Below are 26,326 nucleotides of genomic sequence, written 5' to 3'. Positions count from 1 at the left end.
CCCCTTTGCTGTGGCGCACAATCCTGAGTTGGCTGAATCTCGCCATTGGCATCATTGTTCTTGCATTTATAATTATTTTTTCCTTGCATTGGGCCCAGAGAAGCAGAATTATGTTTTCAGCTGGCCAGAAATCTTAACTATGCAGTTTTCTCTTTTGGGCCAAAGCAAGTTAGGCTAATAGCGCAGAAGTCAGTGTGTGTGTGGTTGTTATGATAGATAAATCCTAGATGACAATGGCTGTAGGGATGAATTATGGAATTATTTCAGTGATTGCAGAGAGAGTCTGCCATGAACTGGTGGGAGGACATTCTTACAGAAGGAAAACATAACTCAGATTTTGGTGAGCTGAAATTGTTTCCAGTTTGGGACTCCGTAAAGGCCCGTAACTTTCCTTGTAATTTCCTTGCTACTGTTTAGAGTAGGAAAATTATGGAGTGTACCTAATGAGTCATCATGGGAAAAATAGACTTGGTTGCTACCTCATTGGGAACAAGCTTGACTGGTGAAGTGGGGTGGGGAGGCTGGATACTGGAACTGCTCTCCTTGGTTAAGCAGAGACTCACTTGGCCCTTCCTAGCTCATTGGTGCTCTTCATGGGGCTTGAGTTTCTGCCAAAGATATGAGCGAGAGGGTTGGTGTATTTTTGTCGAGAATGGTGCTTCTCTCTACCCCTCTCCAGAATTTTTGGGTGGGGGGGAGGGAAGACCAGGCAGCTTGATTCAGATTTTGGGAGTGATATGTGTAGTGGTGTTCAACCCATAATGGGGGTTTGTATGGGGGAAACATATGTATGGGGGAAAACCCACAATAGGGCTTAATGTGTGTTGGAGTTCCTGTATGTTGAATGCCACACGAAACCTGTGTGGGAGCAACAGTGTTCCCTTCTCTTGTCTTTTGTGGTTCCCTCTGTATTGTCAGTTTCGTGTGTGTGTGTGTGTGTGTGTGTGTGTGTGTGTGTGTGTGTGTGTGTGAGAGAGAGAGAGAGAGAGAGAGAGAGAGAGAGAGAGGGTACAGGAGCAAACTGTGCATTGCAGCATTTACAGAGATTGGCAATGTGCATCCTGCCGCTGGCCCCTTGGCAGCCTCTCTTGTTTTCACCGGCATTTTCAGGCTCATTTTCCTCTGTAGGATGGGGGGGGGGAAGGAAAAATGTTGGGGAAGAATTCCTTTTTGAGTGGTGTATGGCGCAGTGGTCTGGCTTGTGTGAATGACTTTCTAAAATGGCGGCCAGGACCCAGTTTACATAGGAGAGAAGAGAGCTGATCTCAGCTGCTCGCAGGGGGAGGTGGGGGCGGCAGCGGCATTAGGAGCTGCGCAGCAAGAGATTTCTCCCAGTGCCCTTGTTGTATCTGCCGTAGGAGCAGCGCTTCCTCCAGAGCATGCAAGGGAAAAGATTACTTGGAAAAGAGCAGTGGTGTGTGTGCACACAGGGGACAGCCGTCTCCCTTTCCAGCAGTCACTTCATGTGTTGTGAAGGGGCGTGTATAGCCCATGCCATGTCAAACCTAACCTGTGCAGCTGGTATACTACCAGGCAGTGTGTTGAACAGAGGCTTAAAAATTGAAATTGGAGTAGGTGGAAATCCAGGTGTGAGAGATTGGATTGCCTCAAACTGGGGAGTGTCTCATGAGAGAGAGCTTGTTATGTAAAACTGGAGGAGCCGCCTTGCACTGCAAATACTGGTCAGAGCTTAAGATGCCAAATGCAGCTCCAGCTTGAGAATAAGACAAAGAATATGCAGAGAGCCTGAGCAGAGTGCTGGCCATTTTCAGTTGCAGAGGCTGGAAGGGGTTGGGACATGTGGGCTTGTGGACGTGTGCCAAGATCTCTGAAGAATTTCTTGTGTGAGAATGAAATGTGACTTTCCAGTGTTTCCTCCTTCATCCTGTTTTCATGGAGCATGTTTCATGCTGAAAAAAGTTGCCATGGTGCTGTTGCTTAGTGATGGATTAGAAGACATGGAGGGTTTTGAATTAATGGCTTCATTAGAAAAATTTCTCAGGCTTCCGTCCGCTTAAATCAGTGATTTTCAACCTTTTTCATCTCATGGCACACTGACAAGGCACTAAGATGGTCAAGGCACACCACCAGGTTTTTGACAATTGACAAGACACACCATGCTGCAAGTGGGGGCTGACATCTCCCATTGGCCCTATTATTAAATGACCGTTCCCCAAAATCCTGTGGCACACCTGTGAACCACTCGTGGCACACCAGTGTGCCACGGCACAGTGGTTGAAAATGGCTGGCTTAAATATTGGTCTTGACACTGTTTGCTTCTGTGTGGGTTTGGATTTAGGAGACAGATATATTTAGTTCTTCTTTGAAGATTGTTGGGGCACACCAATCCCCTAAATATTCAGCTTTGTCTCCCAGAACTGAGTCAAGAGCAAAATGCCGCACTAGGTTTTCCATTGGGTCTTGCCTTTTACCGCTCAGGTATATGTTGAATGGAGTTTTGGGTAGCAGGAAACCTTTGTCAGAGTGGTCCACTGACAATGGAGCAACCCTGCCTTTGTATGTCCCTGGGTTGGTTGGGGGAAGGGACAGGCTGCACAAGGCTCCTATTCCTGCCTTGTGACCAGAGCAGAGCTTAGCTGCGTCATATGCATATGAAAGGCAATTTCCTGAGTGTGCATATAGAATGTGTAAGGTTTAATGCTTGGAAAAGGCCCTTCTTTAGTTCAGAGTATGGGAGATGGGGGAGGAAGATCCTTTTCAGATATAGTTTCTTGCTGCACAGAGTTCCCACCCATCCCCCAGCTTGGGAGTAGGACAAAGAATATGCACAGAGCCTGAGCAAACAGGAATCACCATGTAGCTGCTAAAGTGGAAAACAAGAGGGACCTCTGACTTGCTGTTGTATTGCAGCAGGACTGAAACATGAAATGGAGGGCAGAGCCAAGTGACAGCTTCTGCATTGACATTTCGTGTTAGTTCTAATCATTTGGGGTGGGGGCATTGGATCCAGAGATCTGTTGCTTGTCAGTGCCTTGGCTCTAAATGCACTTTCCTCAGAAGTGGCTTGTTGAAAGAAGAAACACCGTGTTTTTCAGACTATGGGAAGCTCCCTTTGTGTAAACCTTGGAATGGGTGTTTGAGAGGGACTCAGAAGAGTGGGTGCTGAAGCACTCTTGAAATTAACCTGACCTGGTTTTATAGGGCTGTGGGGTGTCAGTGTATAAAAACATGTGTAGAGACTGTTTTTTCATTACCCTCACCAGTTTTTCAGTGAATGTAGTGGGAACAGGAATCTATCTGCCCCAAGGGAATAGTTGTCCAAAATAGGGCATTTTATCCCACTTTTCCTCCAGCCCCTGTTTCATTCTTGCCACAGGGGCTGTGGTTGGGTTGAGAAATAGTGACTGGCCCAAGGTCACCAAGTGAGGTTTGCAGCTCTGTGGGATTTGAAAGTGGGTCTTGCCCCCCGCCCCCGTTCTAGTATGATCCTGTAAAATTCCACCAGTGAGTTTGCAATTTGAAATTGACAATGCTGGCTAAGGAACTTTGGAGGGCAGTGAAGAGGACCTTCTGGTGCTGCATGTTTTCTGGAAGGAAGTCTCATTGAACACTGTGGGACTTACTTCTGAGTAAATGTGCCTTGGATTGCATTGCAGGCCTTCTTTCCTGAGAGGCTTTCAGGCTGATCACCTTGCACTCTTAAAAATGAGTTCTTTTATCCTCTAATAACACTCAAGCTTTCAGGGAGTTGTTTAAAAATAGAGAGGCCAAAAGTGCTTTACAGCATATCAGGCCTCACCTTTCTGCCTATATCCTGTTATGACGGGTGCTCTGAAATTCTCTCAAGGAGTCTTAAGTCCCTCAGATACTCTTTAGATACTCTTCCTTTTACAATCTTGCCTCAGAATTTGAGGAATTGATTAGTTGTAACTGAAGGTGTTTTGCAGTTAATAAGCACACCCAAATTATTGCGGTCTGAAAAGCTGTAATTATTTCTCACCCCTGAATCCAATGTAGAGGTGCTTGCAAGACAAGTATGTTTGTTCTCTGAGCAAATGCCAAATGTTCACATTTCCCTTTGGAATACAAGAGCTTTTGCCTCCAAACTAAAAGAGTAATTAGTGTTTAGCCTTCACAGTCAGCAATGGAAGTGTGTACGCTCTGCAGAGTGGAGAGAGGGGAGTATCTTAAGCATAGCAGAACTTCCTTGAAGTCTCAAGTGCTCCTTTGAGTTCAGATGGTGCAAGGAAAGTGATTTGCAGACTGCTTCTTTGTCTGAGAATGCTCTGGGTTCTAGTACTTGCCTCCTACCTAAAGGATCCAACACAACTAACAGCCTTCAGTAGGTTGTTTCTGAGAATGATCCCCATTCTGTGGATTTCCAGTTCTGTTTCTGGAGAGTTCCATTTCATTTTAGCACCACCCTTCCAGCCCCTGCCTACTTCCTCTTTCCACTAATGGATAAGCAGCACAAACCTGAAAGCTGTACACACACAGTACTTTGTGTGTACTGTGTGTGTGTGTATGTAACTGGAAGCAGTATGTAACTGATGGCATCATTACTTGGCCTTGGTTAGAGGAAGTTGTGCTTTCAAAGCTGCAAGTAGGGGCTTGGAGTATGCACCTGGGCATAAGCCTGGGAAGTAACTGACTTGAACACTTGTGAGGGCAAGGTAATAAATAAGTAGGCACACGCCTTCCCTTAAACATATTTCTCTCTCTCTCTCTCTCTCTATGTGTGTGTGTGTGTGTGTGTGTGTGTGAGTGAGAGAGAGAGAGAGAGAGAGAGAGAGAGAGAGAGAGAGAGAGTGTTTTGAGGTGGTGGGGATAAGGGTTGTGTAAGAGTGGCTGTTTTGCAACTTATTTGAGAGGAGGATTTGGTGCAAAGAGAGGATGAGTCATTAGGAAGGACATAGCCAAGAAAGTAGACTTTCCCTGGTGAGCAGATATACCTCCCACCCCCGGCTTGAGAAAAAAATAACTGCTACTTATATTAGCAGTGTAGGGCCTGCTGCTTTATTGTAATTCTTTGTTTTACAGTCTTCCCCCTCTTTTACTGATACTTAATTTTCTGAAAGCAGTAGAGCAGAGCGCAAGTTTCTGGGTACTGCAGGTACTGTTTTTCACGTGTCCCCCTTGGCAGCACATTTCCATAAATTGTACTCTTCGTATTAGCAAAATGTTAGTAATTAATATAGCTACTGTTATTTCAGATTTATCTTTTCAACTTCTGATTCATATCTGATAATGCACAATTTGATGACCAAAAACTAGCAGTTGGTGGGGCTTTCACAGCCAACTAGCTGCCTTCCTTCCTGCCTTGCCACCCGCACAAGGCATTCTAATACAGACCTGCCTTTTCCCGCCATTATTCAGTTCTTTTTCAAGTATCTCTAAAGGTACCCCTGGGGGTACACATACACCAGGTTGGGAATGTCTGCTATACTAGATAGCTCCAGTTTCCCTGGCAGCCAGGTTCTACCCCTTGGCTAAGGCTTTCTTAAAGGATCTCCTTGTTTCCTCTAATGAGACTGCAGCCAAATGGACAGAGGAAACCGGAGCTGAGGTTGTCTGTTCCCCCACTATCTGATTCAGCTGTGGGTTTTCTGGATGGCCTTGGATGAGCCTTGCATCTGTAAGGAGTTGTCCGTGAGGAGGGGCAAAGTGCCCCATGGCACTCTGTGAACCCTGGCAGTATTCTGTAAATAGCATTTCAAAGAAACAGCAAGCCACAACCCTCCAGAGTCAAGCCTCCAGAGTGTTTCCATCAACTGGTGACATGTTGTATAGATCAAAGTCATTTTCCTCCATATTTGCACAGAGGCAGAACTTGGTGGGAGCAGCCTTGGTTGTTATTCCCTGGCTGCTGCTAAATGGCCTCTTTGGTATTCCCACTGTATCTTTCCAGCTCATTTTGAGACCAGAAGGCAATACTGTGTCGGCCATTCTGCAACCTGATCTTTTGCAAGTTGCCTGGCTGTTTAAGAGAAGCACACAAACTTTGTGGGTGGAACTCAGTGGGGTTTGCTTCAGAGTGGAGCGGGAAGTAAATGTGCAGTCAAGATTGCAGCTCTAACTGTACTAGCTTAACTCTGGGATTCTTTGCTGACCTGAGTGAAACCGGACACATTTGAAAAGATAATTCGCCAAGCTGGGAAATGAACTAGGGCAGGCATCCTAATAAACCCTGCTTTCAGCTCTGCCACTTGCCTGCTAGATGCATAGCTTTCCTAGGAAGCCGGACATTCTGAGGACAGGGAATACAATTCTGCTGGCTGGTGTTCAGAAACCTTTTGTGCCAGGCATTGGTTGGTGTTGTGCTTGAAACCAGGTTCTGTGATTTGGGCTAATAGAGTAGGTTCCTCCATGGAGCCAGTTAATTTCCAAGTGTTTGTTATCTGTAGTCCAAGTCTCGCCCACTCTGTGTAATCTTGATGAAGCAAGTTCTTGACTAATTACATGCATTAATCTTGGCTTAGCTTCAGTCTTTCAGTGGAATAAACTCAGCATGGTTAAAATCTGTATGAAACTTAAGGTCACTTGTATAGACCAGTCCTTGCCTATAACATACATATTTGCTTTTGGGCCGTCATCTGTTTTTTGGTGGGGAGCATTTCAAGCTCCCTACTTCTAGAAGCATGAATAGTATATAGTAGATGTGTACACACCTGGAATGGCTGATCTGGGCACCTATTGGGTAGTGTCTGTGACAAAAAGCACCCTGCCTTTATCAGAGACAATGTTGGAACTGTGTTCATTTCTCTCTCTCTCTCTCTCTCTCTCTCTCTCTCTCTCTCTCTCTCTCTCTCTCTCTCTGTGTGTGTGTGTGTGTGTGTGAGAGAGAGAGAGAGAGAGAGAGAGAGAACTGTTTTCTAGAGTATGTGAAAGACTGAAGACGCTCTCTTATAGGTGACTGTTGAGTGTGTGTGTTTCCTTCTCTTGGCATGCCTCACCTTGGATGCCTTTCAGGCAGAATAGTGATGAGCACACTTTATAAATAAGAACATAAGAACATAAGAACAGCCCCACTGGATCAGGCCATAGGCCCATCTAGTCCAGCTTCCTGTATCTCACAGCGGCCCACCAAATGCCCCAGGGAGCACACCAGATAACAAGATGTGCCCATGTAGTCTATAAAAGTGCAAGGCAATCTTTTTCTTTGCCTAGCCCTGTCATTTAAGGACACACACCCTTTTTAAAAGAAGTGAAATTGACAAGATTAGAAGGGACCTTTAATATAGTATAGTCAATTTTACTGTCATGGCTATGCTTTGTATGGGACAAGGGGGAATGATTGCAGTCCAGTAAGGCAGCCAGCAGGCCTGGTCCTGTGGCAACAACTGCTCGATACTAGCTCCGAACTGGCTTTGGTAGCCTAATTAACTCCAAGGGGAAGGTCGCCGCCTGTTCCTCCCCAGAAATAGGCAGTCTAGAATCTTGAGTAATTTGTTATCCTAAGCCCTGTATAATGGAAAATGTCTTTTAAAGAAAAGAGGCTCTAAGCATTTGATGTTTAAACCTGGCAACAGAGTCAGATGCATGGCCCACATTTGTGGGGAATGTTTGTCCTTGGGAGGAGGACTGTGTTTCTGAGCGCCTTGGGCTCAGTTTGCTCTTAGGGTCCTGAGGGGCCCTCCCCGTGAAATGGATGGCAAATTGTGCTTGCAAGGAGCCTGGGAAAGGCATGGCCCCTGACCCCAGGGAACATCTCCAGTATCTGACTCTTGCTTGATTTTCCTTAGCCTTTTTTTGTCGACCTGAAAGCTGTCTCCTCTTCACACTGAATGGGAAACATGTAGAAATCTGAGCCCCCCATTTCCCTCTTACTCTCAGTGCCAGGTTCTCTGGGCAGCTCTGACTCCCTTTGATTCAGCTGTCCAGCCTTTTACTGAGTCTCCTTCCAAAAAAGCAGCCTTATTCATGCCCATTTCTGTATGCACATGGCTTGTTGGTGACCTGCTTGAGGATCAAAGTAGAACATTGCCCCCCCCCCGCTTTGTTTCCTCACTCTACTAATGCAAGTCTTCTCGTGTAGGCCCAACAGGTGCCCTGGCACACTCTGAAAAGAGCCCCCTTCTTCCTTGGCAGGAAGTGGGTGTCAAAGCCCTTGCTGAGTCTTATAGCTTGTTCCGTCTTTCTGCAGGATCTTCCCTCTGTGGGTTCTGCTGCTCAGCCACAAAGGTGGCTTCTGTGCCACAAGGCAACATTTAAGTTTCAGAGGTCTGCTGTGAATCGTTTGTCCTGACCTGAACCAACAACTTGGAAAGCGAATTGTAGAACTCCAGTTGCATGGGAAATGGCACCGAGCCTTTCTTTACAACAGGAGCCTTGTGCAGCTGTGAACAGAATGCTGGTGTGTCCTTGGAAATGTATTCCTGTATGCCTCTTTTGACTGAGCGCACACACTCTGATGCAGGAGCAGGATCCTTTCCCTACTTCCTCTTCCTCTTGAGAGTGTCTTGTTTTGAAGAGACACATACCTGGTTCTATGCACACTTGCTGTTGATGCCTTGTGTGTTGATGCACATGTGTGGCTGTTGGCTGTGAAGTTCACTGGTGATCTTACCCAGTCATTTGCAGCCTCACTGACCTCACAGAGTGGTCTGAGGACAAAATTGGGCTATGTGTGATGTTGGTGGGGAGAACCATGTATGCTGCCCCAAGCTCCTCAGACAAAGGGGGGATAAAATACTGATAAAATAAGCATCAGAAGCAAGAGTAGGTCTTTGCTATACCCAGACTGGCTGCTGGAATGGGATTGGGGGGTGGGGTCAGGATTGCTTGTCCGTTCTGTGTGATGAGGATGTCGCTCTATCCCTTGTGCCTGTCCATGGAGAAAGCCTTTCTGTGCTGCAGTTGAGACAGCTAGCCAGTTGGGCTGGATAGAGGAAGCCTGTTGCTTTGGGTTGCCTTGCTTTGGAAGGCAGGAAGGCAAAATCACTTTCATTTTTTAGTGGGAAAGAGTGTGTGGCTTTAACATTGGTTGAAAGGGAAAGCTGCATGCAGCGCCCCATATCTTGGCGCACACACACACTTACTTTGGGGGAGAACAAAAGCAAGTTCTACCTGTTGAAAGTGTCCCTCAGTGATTGTTTTTGGGGAGACCACCAACAGCGTTTCGCAAAAGAGCTTTTTAGGAGGTGGAAGTTGCATTTTTGGAGCTGGTTGCTTAAAGTGGTTTCCTGAAGCACATCCTTAACGCTTCCTGGATTAAAATCTGCACGCTGACATGTTGGATGGTGCATTTTGACTTGGCACCTAGCTTTTATCTTTGGCTGATGCATATGATAGACCTGTCTCTTCTGTTCCATGTCTGCTGTGCCTGTGGTGACAGCTGTTGCTGCTTAGTAGCTGTAGGGTTAGGCAAGCATGGAATGCCTTGGCCCACAGATCTTGGCCCCAAACATTGAGTCGCCATCTCATGTCTGAGGAGCCAGCAGCGCTCCCAACTCGTCTAAGGTGACCATTGTGGTTCCCATTGTGAATTTCCCTTGTTTGTGTGAGGGGCTCACTTGACATGGGCCGAACGGAAGAAAGCTTATGTTTCTAGGCTCCAGGAAATGAGAAGCAGAGTGCTGGCCACCATTTTTGGTGTGCCTTCTGCTTACAAGTCCATAGAGGTATATAAACCAGATGTAATAACCAGGATTACTTGCCTGGCACAGCCTGCTAGAATGATCAATGTGACCTGAAGGGATCTCTGGGGCATCTTTGGTTTGATCAGGCATTCTAACCTTTTTCCCGTGAAGGACCTGCCCTCCAGAAGTGGCAGGAGAGACCTGGAACTGGATAAAAAAGGCAGCAGGGTTGCCATGGGACACTCTGTCCAACTGGCCTGTCACAGTTGCTGCTGCTGATGGCCTGCTTTGGGCTCTGTCCCTCTGAACAGCTGTCCTGCATCAGGACCGGCAGGCTTCAAAACTGGTGGCCCGGCCCCTTTTTTAGTCATGGGTTTTGGGGCTGGAGTCAGGTGCAGCGTGGTGGCCTAGGTGGCATGGAAGCAGGCTCAGGAGGAAGGATGTGAGCAGAGGCATAGCCCAGGGACTTGTGCTGGGAGCCAGAACTGCACTGGTGCTGTTTTTGCCCCTCCCCCCTCCCCTCTGCCAGGTCCTGCTCCACCTCCAGTGCCCTCTCTTTCATCACCTAATTAAGTGTGGGAGGAGGAGCCATCTTATACTTGCCATAGTTCAGCAGTGGGAAATTGAAGCCCCTGCCTTCCTCCCAGGGACAGATCCTGCCCTGCCCACTGCCTCCCACAGCACACATTGTCCACTTGCTCCTGCCTCCCTGCTGTGTGGGTCCAGCAGGGAGAGAAGAGAACCATCTGAAGAAGATTTGCTGGTGTGAGGAGAGTGAATGGTCAGGGTTGGTGCCCTTTCCCCTCCCCCAGCAATATTTTGTGCGCCTGGATTCGGCATACTTTTGCAGTAGGTGTGAATGTGGGTTCTTAATCCTAAGCATCACTGTCAATTCAGCCACCTTGTGCTGTTGGAATATGCTACCAGCAAATTAGTGACAGTGGTGCAATTCTCCTTCTGGAGACTGGCAGGGGAACAGAATCCCAAGTTTTGCTTGGGCTATCCTCTTTACTGAGAATTTGAACAATAATGGTTGCTTTAAAGGTTGTCTCTTTAAAAAAAAATCCCTTTGCTTTCCCTTTACAACTGGGTTAGTAAAGTGGATGCAAAGCATTAATGAAAATGCATTCAGGGATGGAATACTTGAACTGCCATTATCATGTAACATGCCTTTGCCTGGAAGCCTGGGTGGGTGTGGGTGTTCCTTCTTTCTCTCTTGCTTGGTGGCCATTGCTGGCTCCTGCCTCTCCCTGTGTCTTGGTTCTGCCCCCACCTTTGTAATCGGTTTTATTGATGATAATTAACACATTGAAATGCCAGTTCTGCACAAAATCAGCTTGAGTGGAGTTATGGGGTCTAGCAGCAGTTTCTTGTAAGCAGCTGCTTCACAGCTCCCTTATCCCCAGGTTCAGCCAGGGCTGAATGACATGTTAGACTGAGGAGGGCAATGAAGTAGGACTCCTGGTGACATGTTAGACTGAGTAGGGCAATGAAGAAGCTGGCTTAATTGAACCTGCAGAACCCCATGTGCCCAGGCACCATTGTTCTCCTCTGAGGGAGAGGGGTCAGGAGAGGCAACCGCTGACAGTGTGCAGCAGCCCCAGTGCTGCTTCTGCTGGCTGCCTGCTGAGGCCATGAGGGTGGTCCTGAAAAATGGTGTGAGCCTGGCCTTGGGGCACTCAAGGGTGGGTGCCTCGCCCTTTCTAAGAAGCAGGCCCCAGGCTCCAGTGCTGGGGCTCCTGTCTCCAGAGGTGACCTCTTGGCTCCCTGAAAGGAACAGGCAGCAAATTCTGGTCACAGCACACAACACCCTCCTCAGAAGTCAGAGCAATTCCATGTTGGGCTCCGTGCCTTCTCTGCAATGCGGAGACTACTTCTAGCAGAAAGAGCTTTCTGGGTCCCCCCCAAAGAGCCCAACAGGAGGCGCTGCTCAGTGTGCTACCAGTCACTGAGTGGTGCCAAGTTGCGTGTGAGCAGAGGAAGGACAGCATGCTCACTAGGGTCTTCATTCAGGGCTGGTGTCTAGCCTTCTGCTCTGTGTGTCCCTGCTCTCTCCACTGGTGATTGGGAAACAGCGATCGTTGAGAGCTACGGAGCACACTTTTAACAAGGGTGGCTTTTTTGGCAAGATGAAGGCCGTGTTGCCTCCTCCTCAGCCAGTGGTTGCTTAGACAAAGAGGGCACACAGAAACGGCCGCTGCCCACCCACCCACCCAGCAGTGGTGCTTGGAAGCACTGCCTTTAATGTTGCAGCAGCCTGTCCTTCGGCAAAAGTATCCCTTCCTCCTCTACGTGCATTGTTCTGCTGCAGTAACTGATCCCGTGATGCAGCACTGCAGATCTCCCCCCCTCCCCTTCCTTATGGCTCAGATAGCATGAAGCAATGCAGTTCCCCTCCCAGCGGTAACCGCCAGCACAGGAGCAGTTTGAAGAGCAGTCAGCGGGTGGGGTGGCTTTGAGCATTAGGCAGCTTGGTCTTCACGGTGGGTGACTAAATGGTACATGCCACTAAAAAGAGCACAGGATCATCCTGAGAGTCTTCGTGCCCCAGCATCTGCTTGGAAAGGCCTCTTCCTCTCTTGGTGGTGTGAGGGTTGTGCACCCCACTGCCCTTTGCTTGAAAAGCAGCTGCCCAAAGTTCACACATGAGAGTCAGCCCTGGATTGGACGTGTGGCTCCGTGTGGACATCGCAGACTGGCAGTGGCACTCTAAGGTCTAGCTCCCAGTTTGGTCTGCCTGTTCCGCTGGGGTTTGGAGTCCCATGTTATCCTTTTCCTTACTCTTGAGGGGCATACTGTGCCACCCAGCAAAGTGTGCTTCTGCTTGTGGCCCCACAGTAGGTCCTTCCCTTCCCCTGGCAAACTTCAGCTAGCTTGTGTTGGAGAAAGAACTGTAAAAATGACCATGGGTATCTGTGTTTACTCTGAGGCTAGGGCAAGGGCAGTGATCTGTGGCTCCTCTTTAGCCCCTCTTCTTTTGCACTCCGCATCCATCAATGTCCTGTCCCTGTGATTATTTTTGCACCAGCTCTCCCGTTTCTATGTTGATGAGCTGTATGGATCTCATTTGGATTTAAGCCTGGAGGCAGAGCAGCACTGAGAGAAACTTGCAGGTGCAAAAATGACCTTATACACACTCTCTCGGCAGCCATCAAAAGCCGTGTGTATTTCTTACCTTTCATGTAAGCAACATGATCTTGGTTTTACTCTGCAGCCAGTCCTAGGGCTGAAAAATTCCAAGGACCCATGCTTTGTCTGTGTCTTCCTGAAATGCTCTGATAGGGTTTCTCAAGACTTGCATTCAGGGGCTTGGCTTTGAGTGCCTTGGCTGTTGTCTGAAGGGCAATGTAAGGTGCATGAAGGTTTTCAAGCATCCGCTTAGTGGCACCAATGCTTTGTCCAGCAAGAGAGAACTGTGTGTTGTACTCTTCTCCAGGTAGCCGGCTTTGCTTCACATCTTAGAGTGTCTTAGGGAGAGCCTCTTTTAGTCATGTGAGTTTAGGAGCTTGGCAAGTTGCTTAAAAAAAAAAATCAAAGCAACTGGATGTGAAGGATGAGTTCAAAGCTTCCTTTTTGCCCTCCCAGGGTCTTGTTGCATGGAACATGCTGCAAGGTTTGTAACAGAAGCAGAGCTGGCCACCTCCTGTGTGTACACTGGTGACCAGCCATGCCTGGGCCTTGTGTGAGGGCCAAACAAATTGTAGGCATTGACTTGGTTGCTCACTTTGGTGACTGTTCATGATGGATGATATGGCCAGCTGAAGCCCAGCAGGCAGAGCTGCTCCTGCTTTGCACACAGCAGCATCTTCAAGCAGGATTGGGAAAGGCCCCTCCCTGGAGAGCTGCTACCCATCAGAGCAGGCAAATCAAGGATCTGACTCAGCAAGTCACTTTGTGTATCTCCCTGGGTATGATGTCTAGGAATAAGGGGTGTTGGCTTCTAGGCATGCCAGATACTTTTGCAGGCCTGCCTCAAACCTTGCTGCAATTCACACTGTTCTTTGGGCTGCATGCCTATGAACCAGGTTGGGTGGTTTGATGGTTTGGTTAGAGCTTTGTTTTCTTGTAGGAAACTGCTAAAGCTGGTGCAGCTGGGCCTTTCTGCCAGTGTTCAGTGCTGGGGAGTTCCACTAGAGACACATGAGCTGTGAGAGCATGGCAAGGCATGCCACGAAACTCATCTGAGAGCTTGCTGGGATCAGTGCATTTTGATCCATCTTTGGCAGGCATTGCCTCATTGTGTTAATGCTGAAGGAACCAAAGCAACACTGGAGGAGGGCAACACCCTGGATTGGGGCTCTCTTGTTTTCTTTTCATACTTTAGATTCTATCTTGGCTAAAATCTTCATGCAGATACTGGTTCAATCTGGGCAACCTCAAAGCTTTCAGCTGGAGGTTTGCATTCTTGTAACTCAATGAGAATTGTGAAAACAAAGCAAATGGGGGTGGTGAGGGTAAAGGAAGAGGCAGCATGGGGTAACGAATGTCCTTGAGGTCCAGGTAGAATTCCTTGTGGGGGAAGCAGCTGTCCTTGAATATGTTGCTCCTTCAGATGAAGCCACGACCTGAAGCACAGTGACCTGGATGGAGGGGTTACTTTCCAAAAAAGTATATTTAAGTTGCATCGTTGGTATTACTCACTAAAATGTAGCTTAATAGCTTGTGTGTGAGAGCACCGATACATTGACTTTTCTGTCTCTCTCTCTCTCTTCTAGATATGGACGTGTTGAAAGTGTCAAAATTCTTCCCAAGAGGGGGTCGGAAGGTGGTGTGGCAGCCTTTGTGGATTTTGTGGACATCAAGAGTGCCCAGAAGGCACACAACTCCGTCAACAAAATGGGAGATAGAGACCTCCGGACGGATTATAATGAACCAGGAACCATTCCTAGTGCTGCTCGGGGATTGGATGATACAGTTTCCATAGCATCTCGTAGTAGAGAGGTTTCTGGGTTCAGAGGAGGTGGTGGTGGGCCCACATATGGCCCACCACCATCGCTTCATGCACGGGAAGGACGCTATGAGCGGAGACTTGATGGGTAAGTGCCAAGGTTTCAGTAGGCAGGTATTTTGTATTTGGTGTGGTGAAAAACACAAACTCCTATAGAGGGCCCCCAGATGGAGTTGAAATTTGGGGAATTATCTGCGTTTCCTCTTTTGGGTTGGAAACGGAAGTGATTCCCACCCCAGTGGCTGGTATCTTGTGGATCCGTAGAGGATGTTTCCTGCAGCTGGTTGGATACCTGCTCTCGAGATGCGCTGGTCCTCAGATGGAAGACTTCCTATGGCTAGTCCTAACCCTGGAGTTATTCTTCTAGAACTTGATCGTCCTGTTGCTTGGATAACGCTAAAGCCTTACTCGGATGTATCCCTATTATCAGGTGGAGTTATTTGGTTGCAACAAGCCTCAGAACCCAATATGGAGTATCTTCAGAATGCAGGACCTACAGATGCTCTTGCAGTCTTGTGCCTCACTTTTCAGGGTTTTCCTGGTGTGTAGTTTTATTTTTAAAATTGGATTGGTCCCCAAAATTTTCTAGTAGACTTCTGAAAAAGGTGCCTTGTCTTGGATTCTACAAACAACCTATGGCCATGGGAATACCGATGGTGTGGTGAAGACAGCAGAAGACAGTTGTTGATGTTACTCCTTTTGGATCTACATCACTTCCTCATATCTTGGGATTACTGTTCTTCATGGCATTGGCAAAGGTGAAAGGAGGTGGACAGTGCTAAGTCTTGGAAATTACAGGCCATCTGTTAAGGGGCTGGAGTAATGGCTACTACCTCGAATTTGTGGGGATGGTACACAGCCAAGATCCCAGTGGCCCAGGGGAGTGGATTACTATCTAGTCTTGCTAAAAACGCCGTTCAGAGGCACTTTAGCCGTAAAGACTTGGTACTGACAATCTGCTTGTGGATACATCAGAGAATATTGACTTGGCTGGATGGTTACAGTGGATGCCCTTTGGCCAGCAGCAGCATAGCCAGTACTGTGTTGGGGCATTTTCTCCCAGCTGCTCGATTCAGACTCAGGGCTGGAAACCCACCCTTGTGTTGGATGTACTTAGAAGTGCCTGCAGCCTGAAGAAGGAAGCCTCCACTCAGCCTGGGACAGCTTGCCTCCTGTGGAATTTTTTAACTTTGGCCACTAATTTTTTTTTTCTTGCTTGCTCAACCAAAAAAATCCTTTGAGACCCTTGCCCATTAAGAAGGTGGATTACCCCTATAAGAGGGGCCAAAATTGGGGAAGTTATGTTCACAATTCTCTCCCTAGCTTTAATTGGGAATATAGGTCGTGTTTCCACACTTGGAAAAGGTTGGTATGCCCTGCCCTGTGTCTCTTAGCCCCTCTCCTAACCCAAGTTGATCCCTCTTTCCACTAACTTCAGTAGTGGCTAGTACTAATAGATAATAAAGCAGTGCTGCTGTAGCCTCTAGACTCTCGGCTCTCGTAGTTCTCCTATCTGTCTTCTGTGTCCTTCTAATTGATGAGGAGTTCTCCTCCTCTAACAGTGCCTTTCTAGCAGTGTGACTTTCTCTGTTACTTGACTATATTGGCTGAGTTTTAACACCTATTAGGGTGCAGAATGCATGTTGAGTTTTCTTCTTTCCAAGAAGGGAGGGCGAGAGAGTGAGAAGTGGAGAGCTCTTGACGTAAAGGATACACCTTGAAACAGTTTTGCTGCCTTCTCTGCATGCAGCTGCTAATAATTAGAGGTGCATATTGTGCATTTTAAATGCCTGAATTGGGATTTTGACACTTGCTGTGAGACAGCTCTGGGTGGTGTCTGTGTAGGGGGGAATGCAGGAGTTCAGAGCAACAGAGGCCTTGAGATGCACCAGATACCTCCAACTCAGGGACTACTGACCCTGTAGCAGGAGGAAAAAGGGCAGAGTAACCCTGGAGTAGAATCTTTCTCTTAAGATGGAGAAACAGACCGATTCATGACTTTGGGTAGAAGAGCTGTCCCAACCCCCAACAGAAACGGGCACTTGTCTGCATGCGCACACACTGGCTGCAAAGAACTGACATGGCTGCCAGTTGATTTTCAAGGAAGGCTGTTGAGGTCAGGAGGAGAAGGGTTTAACGTCCCTCCTCCTCTTCAAAGAGGTTATTAAATTCTGTAACTAATACAGGCACCGTCTTATGACTAAATCTGCAGCGTTGGTTTCAAGTTACTTCCATCCCCTCCCACCAGCTACTAAAATGGGTCATCAGTTATCCTTGTAAGTTAGAATTATGAACTGAAAGCTTCCTGGCCCTTTTTCCCTCTCCATTTTGAAACACCACCCTATGAAGACAATCCTTGGGCCTCAGAAGTGCCTCACTCACATTAATGGTGTGCTTTGGGGCTATTAAGTGCACAATTTAGGGGGGGCTGTCTCAGTCTCGTTAACTCTTGCATATACCAACTGTCTGTATCTTGACATTGGTAGTAGGAACTTTATGCTGGGGGATCCGGGTGCTCTGGTGCGCTACCCCAGAATTCTAAGCAGCCGACCTGCATGGCCACCAGTGGAGAAACCAGGATGACTGACCTCTTCTGGGGGGAGGATATAGTCTCTTTGGTTGACAGTGTTCTTGTTGATTTTTGCTTCTGGATCCTGATTTTCACATGGGCTTTCATGACTGATGGCAAACACTGGGTGTCAGACCTTCAGCATCTCCATGCAATGGAAGAAAGGTGGAGAACCCTAGTAATTCTCTAGTGTCTGGGGGCTGCCTTGCCCTCCCAGAAGGATGATGTTTCTGTGGAAATGCAGATAGATAACATTGGAAATTCCACAAGGTTATTTGGTTTGTTCTGTGGCGCAGAATTCAGATCATGAAAGCCCACTTTTAATCAGGGAAGTGTCCTAAAGGCTGAGCTGTGTGTGCCTAGACAGAAATGAGAAGTGGTTATGGAAGGACTGAGCCAGTTCGTTTTGCTCAGTGGCACTTGTGAGGACAGCCAACACCAAATGTGAAATATGTGCATGACCCTAGGGCCCTCTGCTCCTCCTTTGACTGACACATGTGTTTTCCCCTCCTCAATGCAGGGCTTCGGATAACAGGGAGCGTGGTTATGAACATAGTGCCTATGGACACCATGAACGGGGGACGGGAGGATTTGATCGAACCAGACATTACGATCAGGATTACTATAGAGATCCTCGGGAACGGACTTTGCCACATGGAATCTATTACAGTTCTCGGAGTCGCAGCCCGAGCCGCTTTGATGCTCATGACCCCCGCTATGAACCTCGGGCCCGGGAACAGTTTACATTGCCCAGCGTGGTACACAGGGATATCTACAGGGATGATCTCACGCGGGAGGTACGAGGCAGGCGGCCGGAGCGGAATTACCAGCATAGCAGAAGCCGGTCACCACATTCGTCCCAGTCAAGGACCCAGTCACCCCAGAGGCTGGCCAGTCAAGCCTCAAGACCCACCAGGTCCCCGAGTGGCAGCGGGTCTCAGAGCCGGTCGTCAAGCAGCGATTCTATCAGCAGCAGCAGCAGTACCAGCAGTGACAGGTAGGTGTCCTCCCCACCCCCCAAAGTGGCAGGCCCTTGTCCGGGCCTGGCTCATGACTCCCAGAGGTACTGGAGATGCAGGACACCCAAGTCCTCCCTCCTTCCACCTCTGGCAAAGATCTGCTGAGGAAGGTTTGTGAAGAAAGGGCATTTGGTGTTTCCCATGGAGGTGTTTGGCACCTGGCACAGCAGTGCCCAGAGGGCCAGTGACAGCAAGTAGCACAGTGACTGTTGCTTACACTCTTCCTTTCGAAAGGCACAGCCTCCGGTCGTTCCTTGGTGGTGCAGTCAGACGTGATGTGGTGGGATGTGCTTGAGCTAGGGAAAAGCCACCTAGTTGACAGCCCCGCTCCAGTGGGCTTTTGCCTTTGTACCCCTCCTTCATTGCATTTTCTCGCTTTGTTGTTGCCGTGTCTTTTATCTGTTGAAGGAAAGTAGAGATTGGGTGAAGTTTGAGGCTGCCCTGCTCTGCCTCTCTGTTGGGTTCTTGTCTGGCCAGGGAACACAGCCTGGCGCAGAAGGGTCCTCTGCTGGAACCTTGCTGTGAGATCTGCACAGATGCAACTCCAGCTCTGGCCCGCTTGGCCCCTGGGGCAGTCAAGACAGGCCTCTCTTCTTTACAAAGCCCGCATGGAGCAGGAAGGCCCTGTTTGGCCTCTTGCTGTGGAGTCCAGCATTCAAGTCATGGTACTTTCAAAGAGCCTCAGTGGAGTCTTCTTTTAAAAAAGCAAAAAGAACCGTGTTTTGGTAACTTGAGGAAATCAGTCCAGCAAGTTCTAATTTTTTAAGTATGCAGTTGCTGTGCTTCATGGACTGTCAGCTTCTCATTTCACATTGGATGGAGTTTTGGAATTTTTCCTGTGCTGAATGACACCCTGGGAGTGCCTCAGGTACTCTGGTGGGAAACTCCTTTCTGTTGGTGGTGTGCGCCTGTGGTTGGGCACCAAAGGCGAAGGTAGTTGTTGCTTGCTGTGGCACAGGGAGGAAGTGGGGCTGGACATGGGCGCTCTCTGCGGGGACTCGGCACTGCAGAGGAGATCTTGTTCTGTCATGGCCGCTGCTGTGTCTAGCTTGTCATTCGGCCTTGTTTCCAGGAGCGAAAGCAGATATTGGTGAACTTAATGTTGTTACATAATGACAGCCTTTCCCTGCTGCTGCTGCTGAAGAATTTTCCAGCAAGCCATGAATCAGCAGCTTGAAATGACATTGAATGGCATGTGGGTGGGCTGGGAGCTGCCCCTGGAGGGGGACAGCGGGAAGGCCACCTTCAGCTTGAATCTCTGCAGAGGGGCTGGGAGGTGCTGTAGGTGAGACAGCGGAAGGCCAGTGCCAGGGACAGAGTGGCACAAGGCGTGAATTTCTCCAGAGATGTAGAGAAAGAGGCGGCTTCATTGGCAGAGAATGTGGACATGGGGATCTGATAGCAGTGTCCTTCAAAAACGGAGCACTTATCGGGCCAGGTTCAAAATGATCGACTGTCCTGCTGTGTTTCATGGCAGGAGCCCATCATGCACATGCGTGTGTATTATCGAGTTGAGAGCAGCTCCCCCTCCTGGAGCATCCTCTGCAAAGTTTCCCTCAGGAGCACATCTTGTTTCCCCCGATTGAACTCAGACTCAGTGTGAGGAAAAGCCCTTGTTCACTTCTGGTGTTTCTCATGGGAGGAGGGGTTCCTCCTTGGCTTGGGAGCCTCCTTACTTGGTTGTGGGCCTGTCTGTTTGTGGGTGATGTTGCTGCCTCCTCTCTAGGCTGCGTTATAAGCTACAATGTCGCCTGCACCACTCGTGTGTTCTGGAAAGCTCCTCTCAGTTATGCAGCCTTTTTTCAGAGGTGTTGCCTTTCCTTGCCTTGAGCACTTCTGTACTGCTTAGCTGCAAGGAGGGGTGTGTGTGAGTGAGAGAGATGCAGACTTGCTTTCCCTTCTTGTTTATTGGGTTGTTGGATTCTCCTTGGAAACAGCTGTCAGCATTGCTCTCTCCTTCAGTGGGTCTTGTGGGGAGGATTTCCCATAACTTTCATGCAGAAACAGTGTCCTCAGCAGCGTCCCCCCCACATCTGGCATGTGGGTCCTCAGCTGGCTTTGCAAGTGCAGGCCTAGTGTCACACAGGCCCCAGTGTGCCAGCTCTCTCTCACTCGCCTCCTTTCCCTACTCAGACACAAAGATTGTGATGTGCCATCAGGCTGGTCCTCAGTCCTAAGCAGGTGACAGGGCCATAGTGTTCTGTGGGAGCTGCTGTGTCCAACTAGTGCAGGCAGCGCAAGGAACTCCTTGTTTGTGCCTCCAGAACCAGTCTGAACTGGAATCAGCCAGCCTGACTTGGCTGCCTGCCACCTCCCAGGAGGCTGTGTGGGAGCCGTGCATCTTCCTCCTGCTTGCTGCTTTCCAAGCCCAGGCCTGGACCGAGAGAACCAGGGTTGGCCGGCTTAAGGCATTTTCTGACTACTCTCCAGAATGCTGAATGCCTGCAGGTTTAAAATATTCATGGTGAAGCAGAGATTCCTTGCCCACTGTGAGCAGAAGTTTCTAGGAGACATCATTGGCATGCTTGTGCAGAGGCACACACCCCAGCAGGGTATTGGAGTGTGTGACGCATTCTGCCTGTGGACTTGCTTGCAGTGGTGACGTCTCAAGTGGCGTTTCAGAGTGAGCTCCCAATGGTGGACAGGCTGGTCAGAATGCTGTCCTCCCAGTGTCAGGCACACACAAACCTGGGGCTCAGGGCTACACAAACAGGCCCAAGGGAGCGGTGGCTGGGGCGCCCCCTCCTGACTTCTCCTCGCTTCTTACATGTGGGAGGACGATGATGGTTTTGGTCTCATTTTGAAGCAAGCTCCAGTTCTGCCTTGTGTGTGGCTTTAAGGTCCATGGTTGGCTCTTCAAGTACAGCCAGAGCAAACCAGGGTTTGGTATCCTGACTTGGTCTAGCCAGAGTGAGCAAGCCCAAGTCGCCCAAGTTCATAAGTAACAGCAGGGTGCTGCAGTTGGGAAGCCTCCCCTCTTCCCTCGCCGTGTGGCTGTGGCACTCTCTGGCTCACCAGGGCAGTGTTCCACATGGGGCAGGTGGTGTCTGGACTGGGCCATTGTCATTTCATTCAGGTTCAGCTTTGCATGGGTATGGTGTTGAGCTTGGTCATGAACCGCAGCCCACTTGTTTGTTGTGTAACTCGTGTCATTGACAATTAAGGATGATTGAGCTGATGATGCTGGAGGAGGGTGTCACCACTACTGCAAAGGCAGAAGCCTGCCCTGACTCAGAGGATGGGGAACAGGGGTGAGAGCCAGTGCAGAATTGGGACAGCAGCTGGCCAGAAGTCTGGCAAAACAGGGTCGACTTGTAAACATGCCAGTCTGGTCCAAGATGGAGCAGGGCTTTTTCCTGCTCCATCTTGGGTCTGCTTATGTGTTGCAGGGGGATACATGTAGGGGGAGTAAAGACCTTTAAGCTTATACTATTACCCTGGATGTGACTGTAGCAACAAAAAATATCACACTATAGTTCATGTAGCAAAATGAGTTTAAGCAAGAGTTCCCGCTTCCCAGAGAGGTTTACAGTGAAAGCAGAAGTCGGGACGCAGCGGGCAGCCCTCTCTTTGCTGAGCAGAAGAGCTGTCCCCCACTTGAAAGGTGCCTCTTGACTTTTCTAGCGGGGATTTCTGCCCCACCTTTCTGTAACAGTGGGAGCATCCAAGTGGGCTGACAGCCAAGTGGGCTGTGAAGCGGACGGAGCCGTGGATTAGCGGTGAACCAGAGAAACAGAAGAGGGTGGCATTGAGGCCAGAAGCTTGCCAAGCATAGAGAGGCCCATCTTGCAGGTATCTGCAAGATGGGCCTCCCCGGCATGAGGAATTTCCCAGCTTTTGTGCAGCAGTGAAGGCTGCCCTTGGGTGCCTCCCCAGTGACTGCACTCTAGGTGGTGGCCCCCTCCCACCCAGAGTGAGTGGTCAGGCTGTTGCAGAAGGAGGAAGGAGGGGTTCCTTGTAGGAAGATTCTTTGCCTCAGTGGCTGCCATGACTTTCTGTCCTTGCTACCTGGGAGTGAGGCTTTGTCTGTACTCGGGTCTCACCCTGCTTGACATTTAGGGTTTCCTTACCTGCAGATCCTCAGATGTCCTCAACTCAAGGCGTTGCCTTGAGTTTGCTAGTCTTTTTCATCCCAGAGATCTTACCTTTGGCTTCTTCCAACCCAGCGTACAAGGGGTGGGCCTCAGGGCAGCATGGATGGGCCAAGCGGCTGAACCTTGGCTCCCATAGGCAGGATGCAGCAGGTGCTGCTGTGGGAGCTTGGTGTTCCATGGCCAGTCTAGATGTGGTGGATGGTTGTAGAGCTGTGGTTTGTTGGACAACTAACCTTCACATTCGCAGTTCAGGTCTGAGTTTTACTCTGCAGTTAGCTTTCAGTGCGCCCTGAAACTGCTGGTGAAATGTCTGGGGAAAACACAGTTGCTTTATTTAGGGTGCTAAAAAACCAGTTGGGGAGAGGGGAAAACCAAGTGCTTCTATCAATGCAATGTTCTTCCTTGGAAACTGGGTCCCTGTGTTCCAAGCAGGAAGTGAAAAAACCCAGAAATACTTGCCTGTGGTGCTTGCATTGTGGTGGGTGCTTTGGCAGATTTTTTCCCCAAGGGATAACAGCAAAAGGCTTTGGAAGTCTACCCCCCTATCTGTTTGTTCAGTTAATAACTAGAGGTGTTTAAAAATGGTTTTGCTTAATTTACTCAGAAGTAAGCCCATAGTGTTCAGTAAGAGTTGGGCTACAATCCTCACTGGGGGAAAAAACAGCTCTGTTAATGAATGTGTATGCCACTTCTCTGTCCAAGCACTTGGAGTGGTTTGCAGTTTGAAACAATGACTTACGATCTAAGAGACATGATCCAGAATTGGGGGGGGGGGGGGCGAGAGAAACATGGAGAGAAGAAGCCATTTTGGTACCAGGCCTTTTGTGGTGTTGCGTGATGCACAGGTGGCCACGAAGAGGTGAGGAGCCAGGTGGTGGCTCGCCTGTTCCCTGACCTTCACACTGTGCACGTGGCTGTTTTGGAAGCTGCACCACAGACAGAATCCAGAGTGGGGGAGAACTGGATCAAAGCCTGGCTTTGCTTCCGCCCTGCATCTCTGGGTTAGGACTGGGGGCTTTGAATGCCCCACGTCAGGAAGCGTGAACCAGAACTGCATCTTGACTCTGAGGTTGCCGGGACCTTCTTAAACATGTGGAGTGAGCGCTGAGGATCTGGCAGCTGGCTCGCAATATTATCTGTCCTCCTTGAGGCACAGATGTGGGACTGAAAGTGGAAAGCAGGTGATTCTTCATGCCCCAGGTTGCTGGACACCTGGATGGGCTTGGTGCTCTTTGAAATGGAGAGCAGGCAATGATGGCAAAACAAGGTTTTGGTGTTTGATATACATATTTTTTGGCAGCTGCTTTTATCTGTGACTTTATTTTGATAGTTCTGAGGTTTATTTTTACATGTGTTGTGTTGGCTGCCATGGGCTGTGTGTCACAGTAAGGCACAATATAAATCTACCAATGAATAAAAGGAGGTTCCGAGCATGGCGTAAAGACCAAGGCGTACCTGCCCTCCACTGCGAGAACTTGGGCACATCCCAAGACACTAAGGCTAGGCCTGTCTTCCACTATCCCGATTATACTGTCTCTACAGTGAGACGGTATCTCTCTTCCAGGCTGATTATCACCAGCTGTGAACTATGGCAACAGCCGGGGAGTGCCCCTCCATTGGCAGTTGACTGACACATCATGGCCAATAAGCACCCCACACCCCCACTGTAACCTCCGTACTCTAACCCAGGGGTGCCCAAACCCTGACCCTGGGGCCACTTGCGGCCCTCAAGGTGGCCCTCAGGGAGCCCCCAGTCTCCAATGAGCCTCTGGCCCTCTGGAGATTTGCTGGAGCCCACACTGGCCCGACACAACTGCTCTCAGCGTGAGGGCAACTGTTCGTCCTCTCACGTGAGCTGTGGGATGAGGGCTCCCTCCACCACTTGTTGTTTCACATCTGTGATGCAGTAGCAGCAGCAAAGGAAAGGCCAGCCTTGCTTTGTGCAAGGCCTTTCATAGGCCTTGAGCTATTTCAAGACCTTCACATAAGTTCATTTTAATATATTCATTTATGTAAACTTATGTAAATTTATTCAAATTTAAATGTAGATTAATTCTTTTTTCCCCCGGCCCCCCCGACACAGTGTCAGAGACACAATGTGGCCCTCCTACCAAAAACTTTGGACACCCCTGCTCTAACCCAACATTCGCTCAACGCTCAACCTTCTCCATGCCATTCCACAAAGTCCGTCAGTTTCATTTTACTCTATTTTATTTGTACATTTTATGCCTGTTTGCGCACTGGGAATGAAAACGATTCCTGCACTTGACTTGAGCTTGGTGTACTCCTTTCCCCCAATTTTTAAAAGAACCACGTGGGCTGTGGACTGGCCTGAGGCACATGCCTGGCTGCAGCTGTGCAAGCCCAACAAGGAGAAAAGGGTGGCTGAAAAGTCCAGGCTGGGTGGAATAACCTTGCTGGAGAGCAGAGCACATCAGCAGCCTTGTCTTTTGTGCATCTTTGCCTTGGGGCTTGCCCGCTTCTGTAGTTGCCCGTGGGGAGAGGGCTGGGACTGTCTGCCAGCCCTAGTAGGTCACCTGACAACTCTGTGCTTGGAGCCTGGTGTTGTGCATTACCCAATGAGGGGCTTCTCCCCAGGAGGATTTGTTTGTCTGCTTGGGATGCCCTGCCCAGAAAATGGTCATGGGTCAGTTGTGGGAAGGAGGAGGCAGCTGCTGAGTTGGTGTAAGTGTTGCTGGTTTTCCTTGCTCTGGGGAAGTGTGAAGGTGGCCTTAATAAAAGTGTGAAGGTGGTGTTCCTGAATAAAAAGGAACATAAACTGTGGCAAAAGAAATGTAAGAAGGTGATATGGGAGGCCAAGAGAGACTATGAGGAACACATGGCCGGCAACATTAAGGGGAATAATAAAAGCTTCTTCAAATATGTTAGAAGCAGGAAACCCGCCAGAGAAGCGGTTGGCCCTCTGGATGGTGAGGGAGGGAAAGGGGAGATAAAAGGAGACTTAGAGATGGCAGAGAAATTAAATGAGTTCTTTGCATCTGTCTTCACGGCAGAAGACCTCGGGCAGATACCGCTGCCCGAACGGCCCCTCCTAACCGAGGAGTTAAGTCAGATAGAGGTTAAAAGAGAAGATGTTTCAGACCTCATTGATAAATTAAAGATCAGTAAGTCACGGGGCCCTGATGGCATCCACACAAGGGTTATTAAGGAATTGAAGAATGAAGTTGCAGATCTCTTGACTAAGGTATGCAACTTGTCCCTCAAAACGGCCGCGGTGCCAGAAGATTGGAGGATAGCAAATGTCACGCCTATTTTTAAAAAGGGAAAGAGGGGGGACCCGGGAAACTATAGGCCGGTCAGTCTAACATCCATACCGGATAAGATGGTGGAATGCCTCATCAAAGATAGGATCTCAAAACACATAGACGAACAGGCCTTGCTGAGGGAGAGTCAGCATGGCTTCTGTAAGGGTAAGTCTTGCCTCACGAACCTTATAGAATTCTTTGAAAAGGTCAACAGGCATGTGGATGCGGGAGAACCCGTGGACATTATATATCTGGACTTTCAGAAGGCGTTTGACACGGTCCCTCACCAAAGGCTACTGAAAAAACTCCACAGTCAGGGAATTAGAGGACAGGTCCTCTCGTGGATTGAGAACTGGTTGGAGGCCAGGAAGCAGAGAGTGGGTGTCAATGGGCAATTTTCACAGTGGAGAGAGGTGAAAAGTGGTGTGCCCCAAGGATCTGTCCTGGGACCGGTGCTTTTCAACCTCTTCATAAATGACCTGGAGACAGGGTTGAGCAGTGAAGTGGCTAAGTTTGCAGACGACACCAAACTTTTCCGAGTGGTGAAGACCGGAGCTCCAGAAGGATCTCTCCAGACTGGCAGAATGGGCAGCAAAATGGCAGATGCGCTTCAATGTCAGTAAGTGTAAAGTCATGCACATTGGGGCAAAAAATCAAAACTTTAGATATAGGCTGATGGGTTCTGAGCTGTCTGTGACAGATCAGGAGAGAGATCTTGGGGTGGTGGTGGACAGGTCGATGAAAGTGTCGACCCAATGTGCGGTGGCAGTGAAGAAGGCCAATTCTATGCTTGGGATCATTAGGAAGGGTATTGAGAACAAAACGGCTAGTATTATAATGCCGTTGTACAAATCGATGGTAAGGCCACACCTGGAGTACTGTGTCCAGTTC

At 49.0% G+C, this 26,326-nt stretch overlaps 1 protein-coding gene across 3 annotated transcripts in view; it reads left to right on the top strand.

Annotated features, from left to right (window-relative positions):
* Nucleotides 1–26,326, top strand: part of SPEN (spen family transcriptional repressor) — a 68,228-nt gene that overhangs the window by 1,261 nt on the left and 40,641 nt on the right. For 2 of the 3 annotated variants that reach the window (XM_066636896.1, XM_066636895.1), the window contains exons 2-3: nt 14,255–14,575; nt 17,577–18,053. In XM_066636896.1, the coding sequence (XP_066492993.1) occupies nt 14,255–14,575; nt 17,577–18,053 (798 nt within the window). Of the gene's footprint in view, nt 1–14,254; nt 14,576–15,719; nt 15,853–17,576; nt 18,054–26,326 lie in introns of those variants that run through there. The other variant, XM_066636897.1, reaches the window with a different exon arrangement.

Source organism: Tiliqua scincoides, chromosome 9, assembly GCF_035046505.1.
Source record: "Tiliqua scincoides isolate rTilSci1 chromosome 9, rTilSci1.hap2, whole genome shotgun sequence".
NCBI classification, from domain to species: Eukaryota; Metazoa; Chordata; class Lepidosauria; order Squamata; family Scincidae; genus Tiliqua; species Tiliqua scincoides.
This window is presented reverse-complemented; position numbering and strand designations above follow the sequence as displayed.